Here is a 19,297-nt window from a genome sequence, read left to right as displayed (position 1 = left end):
TTCTAAAGACAGCCGTGCATCCAGGAGGACACCCAGATTGCGAGCCCTCTCCGTGGGGGGCAAAGATTCACCCCCAATAGTCAGCGATGGCACCTGCTGACTATATCGGGGCGCCGGGAGCCACAGCCACTCGGTCTTGGAGGGGTTGAGTCTGAGCCTGTTCCTCCCCATCCAGGCCCGCACGGCCTCCAGGCAGCGGGACATCACATCAAGGGCATCGTTGGGGTGGTCTGGGGTGGAGATGTACAGCTGGGTATCGTCAGCGTACAGATGACACTTCACTCCAAAACCACGGATGATCTCACCCAGCGGCTTCACATAAATGTTGAACAGGAGGGGCGAGAGGACCGACCCTTGCGGCACTCCCCATGCGAGACGCCTCGAGGTCGACCTCTGCCCCCCTGCCAACACGAACTGCGAGCGGTCGGAGAGGAAGGAGGAGAACCACCGCAAAACGGTGCCCCCTATTCCTAACCCCCTCAACCGCTGCAGCATGATACCATGGTCGATGGTATCAAAAGCCGCTGAGAGATCTAATAGGACTAGGACAGAGGAACAACCCCTGTCCCGAGCCCTCCAGAGATCATCCACCAACGCGACCAATGCCGTTTCTGTGCTGTACCCCTGCCTGAAGCCCGACTGGTACGGGTCTAGATAGATAGCTTCATCCAGGTGCCGGGGAAGTTGTCGTGCCACCACGCTCTCAACAACCTTCGCCACAAAACGAAGGTTGGAGACTGGACGATAGTTGGCTAATTCAGCCGGGTCCAGGGAAGGCTTCTTGAGGAGGGGCCTCACTACCGCCTCTTTCAAGGCAGCAGGAAAGGCACCCTCACCCAAAGAAGCACCTATAATCCCCTGGAGCCAGCCTCGTGTAACCTCCCGGGAGGCCAGTACCAACCAGGAGGGACACGGGTCCAATAAACACGTGGCGGCACTAATCTTACCCAGAACCCTGTCCACATCCTCGGGAGTCACAGGATCAAACTCCTCCCAGATAACATTCTCAAGGCCTGCCCCGGTCTCCTCCCGTGGACTCATCCAATCGGAGTCCAAGCCATCCCGAATCCGAGCGACTTTACCGTGCAGGAATTGCACAAAATCCTCAGCACGACCCTGCAAGGGATCTTCCCGCACTCCCCCCCGAAGAAGGGAGTGGGTCACCCTAAACAGGGCGGCTGGGCGGTTCTCTGCAGATGCGATAAGAGCGGAAAAATGGTTAGATTTTGCCGCTTTTATCGCCACTAGGTAGGTCTTGATATAGGACCTCACCTGTGTCCGGTCGGAATCGGATTGACTAGTCCTCCAAATGCTCTCTAGGCGTCTTTTCCGACGCTTCATCTCTCTCAGCTCCTCAGAGAACCAAGGAGCTAATTGAGATCGGCATCGGGTCAGAGGCCGCAAAGGCACGACGCGATCCAAAGCTCCGGCGGCCGCCCTTTCCCAGGCGGCCACCAGCTCTTCAGTCGAGTCGTGTGTTAGAGTCTCAGGAAACGGCCCAAGCTCCGTCAGGAACCTTTCGGGATCCATCAGGCGCCTGGGACGGAACCATCTGGTCGGTTCCGTCTCCCTGCGGTGGGGGCAGGCGGTAGGAAAGTCTAGTTGAAGGAGTGAATGATCTGTCCATGACAAGGGTTTAATATCTAGTTCCCCTCTACCAAGATCATTCAACCACTGACCAGAGATAAAAATCAGGTCCAGAGTGTGTCCCCCTATGTGAGTGGGGCCTTGAACTAACTGGGTCAGGTCCAAGGCCGTCATGGAAGCCATGAACTCCCGAGCCACCTCTGACGCCTCACCTGCGGATGGGAGGTTGAAATCCCCCATGACAATAAGTCTGGGGGTATCGACCGCCACCCCGGCAATGACATCGAGTAGCTCGGGCAGGGTCGCTGCCACGTGGCAGGGAGCCAGGTACGTAGTCAGCAAACCCATCTGCACCGCACGGCCCCACTTCACACAAAGGGACTCACATCCGGCTATCTGAGGAACAGTGGTCTCCCTCGGACAAAGACTCTCCCTAATGATCACCGCCACTCCCCCACCCCTCCCCTGGGCCCTTGGCTGATGAAATGCACGGAAACCTGGCGGGCACATCTCTACGAGGGGGACCCCCCCCTCTTGGCCCAACCAGGTCTCCGTAATACCTGCCAGGTCTGCACCCCCCTCCGAAATAAGATCACAGATGAGGGGGGCCTTATTAACCACCGACCTGGCATTACATAACATCAGCCGCGGACCCTGGGCCTGAGGCTCTACACAACCCAGGACACGAGTCACGCATTGGGGGCCAGAGTGCGCAATCGCTCGGAGACAGCGCGTGCGCACCCCCGACACTTGATATGACCCCCTGCGCCCGTCGTACCTGCCCCTCCCACTCATGATTTCAATTACACAGCCCTTTCTATCGTCCCCCTGCCCCCCAGTTAAATTTCCTGTCACGACCCCTCTGCTGCAGCTAATCAACCCCTCATCCCGCACAGTCGCTATCTGGACCCCCCCAGGTCCACTTTTACAACTCCCACCCATCCTCCCGGGTCCCCTTAAAATTTTCCTTAAAAATTTAGCTAAAAAACCCCTCAGCCCCCTCTTTGCTGCATGCCATCTCTCGGGGTCCCAAAGCCCGTCATCAAGATAGGCCCTCGATAACGTGGAGGGCCAGGCCTGTGAGAGGGGGGAGTCTCGCAGCGCAAGAAGGTCGGTTTTTTGGAGCATCAACCGAGCCAAAGATGGGAGAAGAAAAGCCAGTCCGGGAATCTATCATAGTCCAAGGGATAACTGAGCATAAAGGTCACAAAATGTCCATTTATAGGGCTGGACTCCACTGTCCTCTCACGACAGGGAGAGGGTCCAATGTTCTTTTTCTCCAACAGAGGTTAATGGCCAACCATCCTCTCACGATGGCCGGTCCCGTTACAAAGTTGACGGGAGCAGTGTTCTATCCTCTCCGTTGGGATGTGGAAAATCCCTCAGCTCTCTCAAATGGTGCACAGTCTCTCCAACCAGCGAGGGTGTGAGTGGAGCATAATAAAGGTCCAAAGTGTCCAAAGTATAGATGTTAATAACGATGGTAATAATAAAGATATTAATAAGATGATAATAGACCCACGGGCACAAGATCTTCCTTAAGGTGAGAGTAGGAGTAGCGAGACAGGAAAGCCCAATCCAGGGGTGGTTGGCCATTAAGGTCAACACCCACCCTTACCTGGGGGGAAAGGGGGGGGGAGGAGAGGCCACCCGAGGCGACCAAGCAACCAAACCATGGTCAGCCTCCTGTCTCTCCAACCCAATTTCCACAACCCCCCAGTCACAGCTTAGTTCTAAAAACACCCCATCACAGTAATCACAGTCATCACAGTAATCACAGATGGTAGTCTTAGGGGTGAGGCTGTTAGCTTCTCCTCCATCAACCTGCTGCCAGGCTGTTTCTCTGGCCGGCCGGTCCATGTCAGCCACTGCCACCGCCGCCGTCGCCGCCGTCGTCGCCAGCTCGCAACCAAGCACCCCAAGCTCCCAAGGCGCACCGGGGCCCCCGAAAACGCCGGAAAAGGGCACCCCAGGGATCCAGAGGGCTATAGGGAGCGAGGGGGGGGCACTTCCAAGCCGCCGCCGCACGAACGCCGCCCGCCGCCGGATGCCTTGGCCTCCGCTTCCCTCCGACACCAACTCTAGTAGGAGTTCAAAACTGACAATTTCTTTTCTTGTTCGGGGAACTGCTGCTTAGAAACAACTTACTTTGAGGGCTGATGTTTTCAAGGGGCGAAACACATGGCTTTCCGCTACTTCTTTTCTAAATTACTACAGTTTCTTAGTTGGCATCACAGTCCCATTTTGCTACCCTTGCATGAAAAAGCTATGTATAAGGAGTGACGACACATGTTGAGTAATTTGTGTTTCCGTTTCTCAAATGCAAACATTTATTTGCAACCATAGAAATATTTTTGAAATAGATATCCTGGAAATAATTATTCCAAATATAATAGCCACAATTTTTCTACATTTTGATTTGAGTTTGAGTTTGAAACTTTTTTTAGGAGCACTGAAGCACATATGTCAATTCTGTCATGCTTTCTAAAGATGTGTTCTCTTTACGGACTGGAATTGGAGTAAGTGTGTGTGTGTGTGTGTGCGTGTGTGTTAATCAGTTCACTTTCTTTTTTAGATTTTGGACTTGGTGAAAGGTATGCATTATCAGCTGGCCTGCCAAAAATACTTCGAACTGACTCATGATGTAAGTACTTATTTCATTGTTGTGTTTGGGAACCACACCAAAGCCTCTAGAACAATGTTTCTCAACCTTGGCCACCTGAAGATGTGTGGACTTCAACTCCCAGAATCCCCCAGCCAGCAGAGCTGGCTGGGGAATTCTGGGTGTTGAAATCCACGCATGTTCAGGTGGCCAAGGTTGAGAAACACTGCTCTAGAAAAACCAGAAAACTATTCTGTTCACAGTCATTGCCAGTGCCACCCATTATTAGTTATGCTGAGCTAATAATTAAATAGCAGATATCTTTGATTCCGTGTAACAATTAACACATATTAATTATAAACTATTACAGCTTCTCTGCTTTTCTCCTTCTAGAGAAAGGGTGTATGGATCCTGTGGATGTGTGAAGCTCAGAGACTGGAATCTGAAAGAGATCTAATCTCTGCAGCTTCTACAGGTTCCTCCGCTCCGATCTCTGATTGTGCTCTACAGTCTCTTAGACCAGTGTTTCTTTACTTCAGCAATTTTAGGAGGTGTGGATTTCAACCTCCAGAATTTCCTAGTCATTTGAGAATTTTATATCATCTGTTGTATTTTACAAGGAAGGGAACCCTAGACTTATGTTCTAGACTACTGCTAGAACATAAGGTGAAGAATGAATGCCTGATGACTGTGTTCCAGTTAAGACAAACAATTGTTTTCCTCAATGTATGATATGGATACATTTCCACTTCTTTCTTGTCTCAATTATTTGTTTGCCTTAACTGATAAACTTGTGCATTTACACCCATACTAATGGATTCTTGTGCTTGAATGCCTCTTAAATACTTCGCTATCATGAATAATTTGGCTGAGCCAATATTCTTAGTAAATATAATGTGTGTCGAAATATGTTAGTAAGCTGTCAGAGCCATTAGGTTATAAACAGTAATAATTAGAGCAGTTGCCATTAAACCTGGCAACACACATATCCATGATTATAAGGAAACTGTCAGTTTTAATGTAGCTTTCACAAGCATAATGCATTTGATATTGTGCTAACTGTTGCCTTTCTAATGATTTATAAAGAAGGACTGATTTGCTTTTCAGTTTTTCTGGTGGTCAAACCTCAACTTCTTGGTGGATCAAATAATATGCTTGAGAAAGTGTATAAATAAGAAATCATTCCATATGGCCTTTGTGTAATAACAGCTTGCCTCATTATCACCTGCCATTCTGCAGCTTCTTGATTAAAGCCGTAAGATCACACAGGTTCAACATCATGGGTTCAGCTTTTTTTTAAAGCCCCGTGGTATAACACCAAAAGAATGCCAAGTTTTACATGAAGGGTACAGTTCAGATTGAACAGAATCTGTAAAAATATTTAGCTTTAGAAGATGAAAAAGTGTGCGAGATAAAGGAAGCTGCTTTTAATCTAATGTCCTTTTATTGCTGTGTCAGTCTGTATTAGAAGGTTTGAGGAAGAGAGGTTACTTTGCTTTTTCTGTTTTTTAAGTGTAGACAATAAATGAGTTTGGTTTTAGTTTCCTTGTGCAGCAGAACTTTGTGGCCGAAGTAGAAGATTAATTTCTATTTAAGTGACTCTTTAGGCATTTCTTTGGCACAAATTACCATTTCAACCAAAAAGAAGAATTATAGTTAGATTTTTTTACAACATTCCCCCCCACACACAGACATATGTACTATAAATGTAGATTTTTAGAATGCAATTTTTAAAAACTCATATACATATGCCTATCACATAAATCAGGGGTTCCCAACCCCCGGTCCATGGACCGGCACTGATCCGCAGCATGCCAGAAACTGGGTCGCATAAACAAACAAAGCCCCATCCGCGGGATGCAGGCAGCACATGAAACCATGCCCCCTTCAGTCCGCGGAAAAACCTCTCTCCACGGTGCCACAAAAAAGGCAGAGTCTATGCTAGGGATTATTAGAAAAGGTTTAGGAAACCAAGTGCAATGCCATTATACAAAGCTTTTGTACATCTATACCTTTGTAATTTTGGTTGCCAAGTTTGAAAAAAGAATTGGAAAAAATGCAGAAAAGGTTATCTAAATGATCAGAAGACCTGAACCCCTTTTCGTAAAAGAAAGGCTAGAACTTTGGGGCTCTTCGCTTAAAAAATGAGAAATTGAGAGGAGACATGATCAAGATATATAAAATCATGTTTGAGTGATTGATTATGTGCCATCAAGTTTTTTTTCAACTTGAAGGAGCAAGTGGAGAAGGGAAAGGAGAGGCAGGAGCACTAGGTATGTACCGATATGCTGCCTTAAATTGATCAAAAATAAAGGCAGGTAAAAACTGAAGAAATAACCAAGAGGCATCTGGTCAGCTACTATGAAAAACATAATTCTGAACTAAGATGGGTCTTGGCTGATCCTATAGAGCTAATTTTTAATTCTTTTTCATTCTCTTCAATTTAAAAATTACTTCTCATTTACAAGCATGTAATAGCTACATTTATTTTTGAAAATCATGTCCTTGAATTAAAACATCTAAGGTTTTCTTTATGATGAACAATACAGTAAGGATTTGGTAGTAACAGACTCTGACTTTGAAGGCTCTAAACTAAGACCTGTCTAGTTGCTTGTTTCTCTCTGGAAGTAAAAGATTGGCAGTTGGACATTAAGGCAGCGGAGAGAGCATCTTGGATTTAATTGTGCATCCATGTGATGGGTTGCCTGTTATGTTGGATTCAGAATCTGCTGGAAATTATAAATCCAAAGGATTTGGTTTGTCCCAAAGTGGGGAAAAAGTCGATACACAACAATTTACAAAGTTGCCAAGAGCAACACCAGGAAAAGAACTGACAAAATCTTCAATTTGTTTAGTAGTCAATGGATCTAGGGAGAAAGGAGGCATTCCCCCCTCCCCCCCCCAAAAAATCATACAGGACTGTAAATTAAGAACCAGCAAACAAGTCTCTTAATAATAGTCACAAGAAACTGAATATACAACCAGGGAATGTGGTTTAGCTTTGTTGCTGCTGCTGCTTGCATACCTGATCAAATAATCTGTAAAAACAGAAAAGCAAGAAATGAATTGCCTTTGCAGTGCAGTCCATGTCTGTCTGCCATTTTAATCTTTAGTTTTGCTCTGATTTTCAGTAAAACACGGGTAATTTTTGCCAATATTTGGCAAAAATTACCATTAAAAATAATAGAAGAAATAATTTCACCTAGATTTTCATAGCACCTGTATATAAGTGGGTTTTTAGATTCTAGCTATCTTTTTTTAAAAAAAGAATGTGGGGAGGACACAGTGAAAAGAAGATGCTGAAAATTGCATTCTTTCATTCAAGCTAATTTAATTTTATCCTAAGACTTTCCAGAATATAATAATTGAACATGCTCCTCCCTCCCCCCCTTTTTTTTTCTGTACAGGTCAAAGAAATTGGTTTTTCTCTGAGCCATCCCAATCAGTACTTTATAGAAAGTCAGCAGCTACTTGGCAGCACCAAAGAAATAAAAAAAGATGAAAGACAGCTTGAAAGCTCCCAACTGAAACCCAGCAGCCAAACAAGGGCAGATATACCTACGAGTTCCTCTTTAAGTACAACAGAAGAAATGGAATTGGAGGGGCTTGAGGATTACTTTGCTGAAGATTAAACAATTCCATCACTTTTCCGTTTACTTCCTGTTATCTTCCTATATTGCAAAGCGGTACTGTGTAAATGATGTATAAAGACATTATAAATGTGTGGAGTTGTGTTCTACATAGAAAGTGTGGAACAGTACTGTGATATAAAAAGTTTTGAAAAACAGACATTGTCTTGTAAGCACAAAAATCAGTTGGAAGATTGAGCAATAAAATAGTTCAAGTCGCATCTCTGTTTCCATGGGCAAATGCTAGAGTTGTAGGCTTTCCACCATACAGTGTTGCCCGATTTCCATGATGGCGAACCTATGGCACACATGCCGGAAGTGGCATGCAGAGCCATCTCTCCTGGCATGCAGGCCATTGCCCGTTGCTCTTCCGGGTTCCAGTGTACTGGCTAGCTCGTCTTCATGCGCGTGGGAGCGCTGGAAACCAGAAGAGCAGCCGCCCGATGCTTGTGCATGCTGGGAAGATGATCTTCTGGTTTCCAGCATGCACATGCGCCCTGCCAGGTGGTCTGTGCGCATGCGCATGCATGCCAGAATTTTGGTTTCTGGACCAGAAGGCCGGTGCGCATGCACGTGCTGGAGACCGGAAGATCATCTTCCCGGTGCATGCATGTGTGCCGGGCAGCTGCTCTTTCAGTTTCCAGCGCGCACACGTGCATCAGCCAGCTGGTCTTCACATGCACATGCACGCCAGAAACCGGAAGACCAGGTGGCCAGTGCACATGCGCTCACCGGAAACCAGAAGATCATCTTCCCAGTGCATGTATGTGTACCAGGCGGCTGCTGTTCCGGTTTCTGGCATATGTGCACATGTGTGCACACTCCCATTTCGGCACTTGATGCCAAAAAGGTTCGCCAGCACTGCCCTATTTCATTCTCTTTTCACTCCAAGTCTTATTCCTTGATAGAACTGATTTTGAAATATAGAGAAATGCAGATATTTATAATGCAGTTTAGGTCATTCCTGCAAGATCTATTGCATCATAAACAATTCATGATTACTTTATGAATTCCTCCTAAATGCAAAATCTTGCTGTGATTTCAAGCGGCAAAGCCTGTTACAAAAGGAAACAAGATTTTAAAGGCATGTTGTTAAACTTACGTAATAAAGCTTGTACAATTAAAAAGGAGTAGCTTTATGTAGCTTTATCAAACTTTGTAAGAAAGTTGTCTATGTGAAACATGAAGACAAAAAACAGAAACAGCAATGAACTGGGTACACATTAGAAATAGAGCTATCCACTAATATGGATAAGGGTATTTGGGAAACCTGGTATAATTATGAAAATCAGACATTTTAAAAATGTATTTTGCATCTCTGAAAAAGACTACATATTTACGATGCAAGTTCCCATTTCAAGATTGATCAGTTTTGGCACTTTACATTAGAGTACCAAATCAAATAAATGAAATTAGTTTTACATATCAAGAGTGAATGAATGAATGAATGAAATCTCATTAAAATTACCTTGAAGGAAAGTAGTAAATGCCGCCTAAGGTTCAATCTTGTAACCACTTATATTGGAGGAAACACCATTAACTTGATCGAATTAATTTTTTTATTAGCTGCGTCTGTGATACATGTAAGCTCTCAGGTATACAACTTTCTTAGGTGGTGGGCTTTTTTTGTGTGTGTGCAGGAACTTAAAAATCTTTGCTACTGCTATATATATGCAGTAGACTTGTAGTCATTAATGAGATGCTCTAGCATTTACAGTAATTATATTATCTCAATTGCTGTATAAATTGTAATCCTATTACTTTTCAGGTAATGCTTCAATGAATTGCCATTAGTGCAGGCTCCTATATGCTGAAACGGTTATGCCCTTGTTACGTATTCAGAAGCTGTAGAAAGCAATATATTTGCTATTCTTCACAATTCATGGCATTTTAAGAATTTGAAAGCGGTGAATTCTCAATTGAATATGAACCTATAAAGTTTTGTCTTCCAAATCACTGGCTGCTTCACAGGTATGTCTTTCATAATTGTGGGCTTCTATCATTTTTAGCTTATCTAAAGAACTGACTTTTTTTTTTTTTTTTGGTTTATGGAGTTTAATGGTTCCAATTATTTAACCGAGCATCAACACTCAACAGGAGTATAAAATAAAATGATACCACCATCACTACAAATATTCTTTAGGTTTCTAAGCAGCCATCTGTGAACCAGACAGACCAAAATAATCTGTAGTCAGTGGGTTTTACCAACCCCATCAATAGATTTCTCTGGACATGGTGTGACCCTCCATGACGAATGCATGCTGTCTCTTTTGGGCCGGGCTTTCTGTGTATCCCATCCCTACAAGGTTTGGTTTAGAGATCTAAGCTTAACCTAGGGAATCTTGCTTGGTGATGTGTTGAGCTTCTTACAGCTTCTCAAAACGTAATATTATTTAAAAAGGAAAACTTAGATTAAATTAAACTGGATTTTATACCTTCTGGTATTATTTTTATTTATTTATTTATATCCCACCTTTATTATTTTTACAAACAATGGTGTAAGCGGTGAACATATCCAACATTCCTTCTATCTGGCATACCTGGCATCCAGAGGCTTTCATGCCTAAACCGGGACAAGGACTCAACATCTCCCACTTTCTAGCCTGGCGCCTTAATCACTACAGTAACACTCCCTCCCTCCCTCTCTCTCTCTCTCTCGCCCTCTCGCCCTCCCTCCCTCCCTCTCATTAATATCATTCATAAAATTTAAAATGACTACACTCTGAAACTTACTTCATAATTGAGCAGCTATATCCAGATGCAGAATAAATTGGGAGAGATTTAAACCAATATATAGTAATATAAAATGTTCCTTTGCAGCACTGAAACCTTCATTGTATGGAACCTTTTCCAAGCAGGGACCATAAACCTTTTTGGAAACTGGAGTGGCTTCCAAAATTCAGATAATAGAGCAGCGCTTTTGAAAAATTGCAGCGAAAACCACAGCACTGAGTTTTCTAGGTCTAATAAAAGCATGAAATGTCCATTATAATGGGAGGAATAGTGCTGGTTAAATAGGTTGCAAATTTCTCTCTTATCAACATTTTCATCTTAAATACACATGATAGGAAGTAATTTCTCAGGGGGAGGAGATACTGGGGTTGTTCACCCAAAAGGCAACTGCCATGGTGCTCAATGAGGTCCCTCTTTCTGTTCAGTTGCATTTCTGATTCTTTCAACTGCTCAATAGAATTATGTAAGAGGAAAAAGCGTTTTGGATGAAGTTGCTTCTGAGTGGCCTCATCTATTGTTAATTCACAATTTCTCCATGACTTCATAATTCCAGGAGATTAAATAATAGAAGAACAACCAGAGCAATTCTGGCAAAAAAAGGGAGCAAATACAGCCTTGGTTCACACTCTATCGCTGTGTTTTATCTGCCCTTATTGTGTTGATGGAATTATCATCCAGCAGCAGTACTCCTCTTGCAGAATAATGATTTGAGCTACCTTTGGGCCATTCGGACCTTTTGTGCTAGGCATCCATGGACAAAATTGCTCTTGCCTCCTTCGAACTAGATGCCATCTGGGCAGATATAAGAACTAAAGGAGGTGATGACCTGTAAAATCACTTTGGACTTATGTGAAATGTGGATTCCAAGGAAGAAGACAGAGTGGAAGTCGTGGTAGGCTTCAACACACATGGCAGGATTCTTACTTCTGGTTGATTTGTGCTTCCTGGAAGGGGATAAGATGCAGGGCTCATGAAGTATTAATGCTTTTTTGAATGATGGGATAATGTGCCTTAAGACTTCCTCAGTTTAGCCATTTTTAAAAAATCTCTACCCATTTCCAACCCTTTTCTGGGAGGTGTGCTGTAGAGATGGTATAGGATAGCAACCTTTACGTACCATAAATTAAGTAGATTACTCAGATCCCTTTTGGTTTGCATTCGGGCCTGGGCATGAAACAGAATTCTCTTGTGGATGTCTTGTGATGCATGGGAGGGATTCTGGTCCTTCTAGGACTGCTGAATCAGCAGCATTCATTTTCTTTGAGTAAGGTAATCTGGACTACCTATAAAGATTAGAGTCCTGGCCCCGTTTTGCACTATATGTCCAGATTTTCCTGAGTTTGTCTATTCCAGTTGCTTGTCTAAGAGAAGAGGCTGAGCCCTTGCAAAAGAACAGCGAATCCTGGAATCTATCATAAGGCTTGCATTCTTCCTTATTCTCTTTAAGAAAGAGCTAGGAGGAGTTATCAGTTGGTTTGGAATATGTTAGTATTCAGATACTGCACAGTTGTAAATCTCCTCCTCAGATCAAGCAGCAGAAGTCTTGATGCAGTACCTAAAGGGTATGAGGAACTGAATTCCTTGGAGCCTCTAGGCATAGACTCCCAGAAAGTGCTTGTTCTGAGGGCAACTGGCTCCAGATTGATTCTCTGGGTTTGAATGCTGTTAAATCTGTACAATTTAGTTCCACCAGTGCTTCATCACTTTTTGAGTTATTTATAAATACAAATAATAAAGGCGGAATATAAATAAATAAATAAAATTCTAAATTGTGTGCCTTGACCAGGAAAATCTGGACAACTGCAGTCTTTACTGGAGCAATGGGCTCTAGCATCAGTAACTCCTGACTTTCACCTCACATATTTAGACTAGGAAAATTTATTATACATAGGGATGTCCTTGAAGATTATTGGGTGGTTACAGATGGAACCAAATGCAGCTGTACTTGGCAGTTGAACCATTAAATTAAATCTTGTAGATTTAATGTAGAAAAACAACAGTGCTGTAAAAGAACATGATTCTTTAGTATCCAATTCCTTGTGTGTCCGATCACAATTGGTCAATAAAGTCCTATTCTATTCTATTCTATTCTATTCTATTCTATTCTATTCTATTCTATTCTATTCTATTCTATTCTATTCTATTCTATTCTATTCTATTCTTGCATGAACTCTGATTGTATTATATGCACAGCAACACCTGATGTCTGCATTAATTTTGTTTCATTTGTCTAGATTATAGCATAATTCTACCATTTCAGTTTTTCACAGAAACCCTTTTCTTGCAGCACAAAATTCATGTTGCATTTGTTCCTGCTAAACCTCAGTGCCCCATTAAAGTCCAGTTCTCCAAAACATCACTTATTATTTCTGGTTCTCTCCACCTATTCCTTCCCGAGTGAAACAAAAAGCCTTCCTTTTAAATAATTTTTTTTTAAAGGTTCCTGATGGCTGACCATTTCTTAGAAAGGCTTGTTGCTTGAATTACTGAACGTGAAATGGAAAGAGGTGGAATGATAAAAGCTGTCATATTTTCAGCTTTGCTGTTGGCAAATTGCCTCAGTTTAGAAAAACCTTTTGGCATTGGCTGTGCCTCTCATAAGCATCTCAATAGGAAAGCTGCTGCAAATGGAATTGGTGTAACCTTTTATTGGGGCTCTTAATATTTCATGCCTGTGCACTGTTACCTGAAGGTGACATCCTAGAACAGGACAGCCCAGGATCTATTGCTCTCAAGAGCAGACAAGTTTGACACATCTTTCTTACAACAAATATGGAGCGGTTGGTGAGTAATGCTAGGCTGTTTCGGGACAAATTTGGAACAAAGAAATAATGCTTGTGTGCCCCACTCCGGCCCAAGGTAAAATACTGTCTGGAATAAATTCCTAGCTGCTATGACACCAGATAAAATTAAAAAAAATAAGACGGTCAGGACATTAATAGTCGTGTTTGCTATTTTCATTGATTCAACATTTTGAAAATGCCAATCATTTCAAAACAAGAATCGATCGATCCATTACAGAAATGTCGTTCCTGCCCTTTAAGCAAGTGCCTGTCCAACTACCTTTCATGTAAAAACAATTTTTTTGGGGAAAAAAAAAGTTAAATCTTACAGACAACGTAGAAAAACAACCATGCTGTAAAAGAACAACCTGAAATGTAAAGGGATAAAGCAATTAGATCGAACGGTTAAATCGGGAAAAAAATATTCTTTTTGCAATGGGACCTGAAGTAGCTTTCCTTGCACGTGTTCCACTAATTTTAGTGTTACCACTCATGTAGCTATTCCTTCTATCTGATAAGGAGAACCCTGTTGGGATTTATAGCAGAGATATTTTAGAAACTGAAAATAATAGAATTAAAAAGCACAGGTAGTCTGATTTACGACAATTCTTTTAGGGATCATAATGACTTTAGACCAGTTTTTTTCATACTTGATCAAAATTCGGATACTTAGCAACTGGCATGTATTTATGCCAGTCTTGCTTAACAATGGAAATTTTGGGCTCAATTGTGATAAGTGAAGAACCATCTGTACTAAAATTTAATTTTAATTCTCACTCAAACAGGCAGAGTAAAGTCACTATCATACAGTGGTGAAATTCAATTTTTCTTATTACCGGTTCTGTGGGTGTGGCTTGGTGGGCGTGGCATGGCGGGCGTGGCATGGGAAGGATACTGCAAAATCTCCATTCCCACCCCACTCCAGGGGAAGGATACTGCAAAATCTCCATTCCCACCAACTCTGGGGCCAGCCAGAGGCGGTATTTGCCGGTTCTCTGAACTCAAAATTTCCGCTACCGGTTCTCCAGAACCTGCTGGATTTCACCCCTGCTATCATATATAATCTCTTAACATAGGGCTGAGTTCAACTCTTGGTGGCTTCACAGGAGTTGAACTCAGTTCATGAATTTATCCTGGCAACTGTATGTAAGTATTATATCTGTATCTTCTTCTAGAGCAAGGGTGTCAAACTCAAGGCCTGCAGGCCGAATCCAGCCCGCGGGGTGCTTAAATCAGAGTCGGCCTGGAAATATCAAAGGAGCAGCCCATGGTGCCTCTGACGGCTAAAATGGGCTTTGTGCAGCCCCCCGCATCTTGTTTTCACCCTCCTTGGCCTCCTAAAACTCTCTTGTCAGCCTAAAACACCCACACACACACACCCAGCCCGTGGAGGAGAACTACAATGATGATCCAGCCCTTGAAGAAATCCAGTTTGACACCCCTGTTCTAGAGTATCTTTTCAATTTCCAAGACTAGCCTTCATCCCCGGCTGTCCCCATCTAAGTTATAATCAGTTCTGATCCTGCTTCCCTTTTCAAGATCATCCAAGGTCAACCTGGTGATGCTATGTAGCCAGTTAGTTTCTGCATTAATAATACTTTTGGTGGGTCATAAAATATCATACTATTTTTTAATAATGTATTTTTATTCAGGTAAGTATTGCCATATTTCTAGGACTTATATACTTTTGTTCCCTGTACGCCTAAGATCCAATTTAGAATTAGAGAATTTTGAAGCCAGGAGTTTTGTTTCTAATCCCAAAACTAATTAATGGTTCTCATACCGTTTTCATTTCAGGACTGTAATTTGGAGACAGAATCATATTACAGTTGCTGTTTTTAGACAATTTACTAGTAGATCTCAGTAGACTTTCTGCCTGCTGCTGTTATAGCTGTAAACAAAGCTCTGTAATATCTACATTTATACATTAGACTGCAATTCTTATACTACATTATTAAGTTTTATTATGCAATGAGCACAGGAACTTTTTCCACTGCCTTTCCTTAGCAGGCATTTACAACTTAGCTACCTATCAGGAGTCTGCAAATCACAGAAAATTTGAATCAATTTTACCAGCTGAGCCTGCTGAGAATTATAATTTAACAGGATACAGGGAGGCATAGATTACCTTCCCTTCTCCTAGAATTTTAATATAGAAATGTAACTCTATCTAGAGTCCTAGAAAATTACTGTGTCGAAGGGGAAAAAACCCACTAAAAAAAGCAGGGTTTTATTTTTAATTTAATTTATAAAATTTAATTTATTTTTTATTTTTTAAAAAAACACTAGCTAATTTAAAAATAATCCATGTTATTCATTATTTGTTTATTTATTTATAATGTGTTTTGGGACAAAGGTTGCCTTTAAAACCAGCTTGCTTCAGGTTAAGAAAAAAAGAGGCATCAGGCTTATAGATTGATACACAAGGTAAGACACATGAGAGGAAGGGAATTGAAGATAAAAAGGACAATGAAGAAATTAGTTTTCAAAACTAGAACAGAGCGGTGAGCCATAAACTGCCTTAAAAAGAACAGCAGTGGCAGCAAAAATTTAGACTGATTTTTCCTTGCTACTCCTTCCTACTTGAGTAGTAAGTCAGAGACTTTCGTCTCAGGACTGTTGAATGAAGCCAGAGTCTCCCAGGACAATTTTCAAGCCTGATGTTCTATTTGGCAAGGAGCAACGATGAGGTTTTAATGTTTTAATGAGCTAATTCAACTGCTGTACCCAGAATGGGTTCTGGCCTCACCAAAGCCAATACAGGCCACCAATACAGAGGAATGGCTTTGCCAGCTTCTTTTATTGGAGTACTCCAGCAATTAGTCTCAGCAATTAAAGAAGCCAAGACTTTGAACAACGCACAAGCACAAATTGTATACAGTTATGATTAAGGAAGCTAACACCCAATCACACATTGGGTTCTTTGACACATGTTTCTTTTGACTGGATTTTTCTTCTTTACTCTCCTTCATACATCACATGTTTGTGTTAATAAGCTTTCTTATCAAAAGAGGTGTATCTTTTACTATTGTAATAAGCTAGAGTTTACCAAAGTTTATATATCTACATGCCTTAGCTAGCATCCTTCTAGCACAGTGGTGTCAAACTCCCGGCCCATGGGCCAGATATGTCATGTGCTGGCCACGCCCATGCCCAGTTTAGCAAAGGGGAAAAAAGTCCCAATACGTCACATGACACCACCATGACGATGCGAGTTTGACACCCCTGTTCTAGCATGTCCTTCTGATGTGTAACTTTCTTGTTCCTAGGCAGTAGTGTCCCACCATTTGTTAATTGATTGCAGCTGCAACTTTCTGGGTCAGCAACTCCTTTAACAAAGTTTCCTAACTCCAATCCAAGTCCTTCACAACCTTCCCCAAGTAATACTCTTCAGAAGTTCTAGAGTAGGATGTTTACTTTCCATTGGCTGAAAGAGCAAATGAAATTTGGGTGAAATGTGGAGGAGTTTAAAGTCGGTAAGTAAATGTTATCATTTTGCATCTAAAAATCCTTCTATGGCTTTCTATTTTTATCCCTTACTCAGGAGTCTGAAGGCCACAGAAAATATGCTGTTGGGCTGTGTGTAGTCTGCAGGCCTCATTTTTAGCATATCTGTATTACATGTGGAGTGGCAAAACTAATTTAGGAAATTCACACAATCCTTGTGCAGGATCCAAGATATACAGTATATTCAAAGTTAAGCTTGCAGTGATTCAGCCCTCTACATGTGTGCCTTCAAATCAGTCTTGACTCTAGTCCAGGAGGCTGCCTTGCCATGTCTCTGCTGTGTTCTTGCAAGGATTTTAGAAGTGATTTGCCCTTGTCTTCATCCTAGGGCTGCAAGAGAATGATTGGCCCAAGATGGGACTAGAACTCACGGCCTCCCTGTTTCTAGGCTGGTGCTTAATCTACTAGGCCAAATGCTCTCTTCAGCCCTCAACAATTAAGCATTTGGTTTAGTTCATTGTCATTAGTGGACTGTAAAACATTAATATAAGTTGACTTATTGGCCAAGTGTGATTGGACACACAAGGAATTTGTCTTTGGTGCATATGCTCTCAGTGTACATAAAAAGACAAGATACATTCGACAAGAATCATAAGGTACAACACTTAGTGATAGTCATAGGGTACAAATAAGCAATCAAATCATACTGGGAACCAAAATCAATATAAACTGCAAGGATATAAGCAACAAAGTTACAGTCATGCAGTCACAAGTGGGAGGAGATGGGGGACAGGAAAGATGAGAAGACAAATTCCTTGTGTGTCCAATCACACTTGGCCAATAAAGAATTCTATTCTATTCTATTACTTGACTGGTTTTTTAAATCTATAATGTGTCAAAAATACAGATAGTTTTGTACACAACATATTTAATGTTCCTAAAAATCAAAATTGCCAACATAATCGCCAACGTCCAATGATGGATATGGCACAACAAGAAGAAGATCAAGAAAAATCAAAAAATGAAAATGAAAATGAAAACAATATGTGACAGTAGGTGGGATATAACTCCCAAGAAATGTGCTGGTGCATTGGTGCTGTGCATGTTGATGGATGCTAGAGGAAACTTTGAGAGTTTAACATGAGGCTGACTGGGATCATTGTCAAGCCTCCCTCCAGGAGGGATTTAAATCAGATCGGTACTTAAGTGGCTCATTTTGATTGGTGCCTGCATTGGGCTAAATTATTAGACAATTGTTAAACAATTAAATTGTGATTTAATTGTTTGATAGATCTCTGTGAACACTCTAAGCCAAAACCAAATCAGCTGCATCCTGGCCTGATGAAAAGTTTGAACTAGTGTCAGTCTAGAACAGGGGTGTCAAACTAATGGCATCACGGGGTCGTCACAAGATGTATTGGAACTTTTTCCCCCTTCACTAAACTGGGCGTGGGTGTGGCTGTGGCCAGCACATGACGCATCTCGCTTGACAGCCCTGGCCTAGAAGGTTGCTTGAGAAAAAGCCTGCAACTGAAGAGGCTCTTACTGAAAGAAAAGCTTACTTTAAGCTCTTAAATAAACTTAGTGACAAAACATGCAGCCCACCTGTTCAGAGGCAGTTATATCAGTGGTGGATTTCTACTGGTTTACCCCGGTTCAGGCGAATCGGCGGCGGTGGCAGGAGGCTCTGCCCACCCGCTCGGACGTCATCATGGATAGTCTATGCATGCGCAGAAGGTTCTGCACATGTGCAGAAGCAGTGCACACACGCACAGTCAAAATTGTGAACCGGTAGCGAAGGTAGGTGGAACCCACCACTGAGTTATATGTACAATTGATCTAAATAACCCAGCTTAAAACTTCCATGAAATAAATTATGTTTCAGAACCTTACACAAACCCAACTTTTCTTAAAAGTTTTCCCCACCCCACTCATAATAAATGCTCAATTTTTGAAGGATAGGACAGTCTCTTAAATTGTTTGCAGAGCCCTTTGTTAATTTAGCCTAAAAAATAATAGGATGCTTTTATGTTGTTGTTGTTTTCCAGTGAGCTCAGTCTAGATCCCTTTGCTGGAAAGAGTTTGCACAGTGTGTAATTTGCACTGCATTTATCATCATCCATCCTCCTTTTAAAATGAAAGCCACAGGCACTTTGATGAATGGAAGAGAGAGGTAGCCAATTTTGCTTTAGTTTTGAAATGAATGGCGTTGTTTGTTGTCCTCTGTTAAGGTACTGTTTTGTAGCTTGCAACAGCAATTGCTTTCAGTCTTGACCTGAAATTGTTTACTATATTGCTCCAGCTCCTACTGTGATACTGGAAAGAATCTTGCTTGGTGACTAATGGGGAAGATAGGTGCAGGAACACAGCATGAGAAGGAGGAGGGGGGCCCTAAGGTTTTCTATAGAAGCCATGTTGTGTTTCGTCTCCCTATGGCCTCCTGGTCTTGTTACAGAAAACATCCTTGCTGACCAGTGGTGAAATCCAATTTTTTTTACTACTGGTTCTGTGGGTGT

At 42.3% G+C, this 19,297-nt stretch overlaps 1 protein-coding gene across 1 annotated transcript in view; it reads left to right on the top strand.

Annotated features, from left to right (window-relative positions):
• The window catches only part of PRIM2 (DNA primase subunit 2), an 80,780-nt gene extending 72,945 nt beyond the window's left edge, over positions 1-7,835 (top strand). The window contains exons 12-13 of the mRNA XM_070954735.1: positions 4,163-4,231; positions 7,597-7,835. Coding sequence (XP_070810836.1) covers positions 4,163-4,231; positions 7,597-7,821 — 294 coding nt within the window. The 3' untranslated portion in view covers positions 7,822-7,835. The remainder of the gene's footprint in view (positions 1-4,162; positions 4,232-7,596) is intronic.
• Positions 7,836-19,297: the final 11,462 nt, after the last annotated feature.

This window comes from Pituophis catenifer, unplaced genomic scaffold (genome assembly GCF_029215685.1).
Source record: "Pituophis catenifer annectens isolate HBS135680 unplaced genomic scaffold, rPitCat1.0.hap2 SCAF_1, whole genome shotgun sequence".
Classification (NCBI taxonomy): Eukaryota; Metazoa; Chordata; class Lepidosauria; order Squamata; family Colubridae; genus Pituophis; species Pituophis catenifer.
Note: the sequence above shows the minus strand (reverse complement) of the source record. Positions and strands in the feature narration are given on the sequence as shown.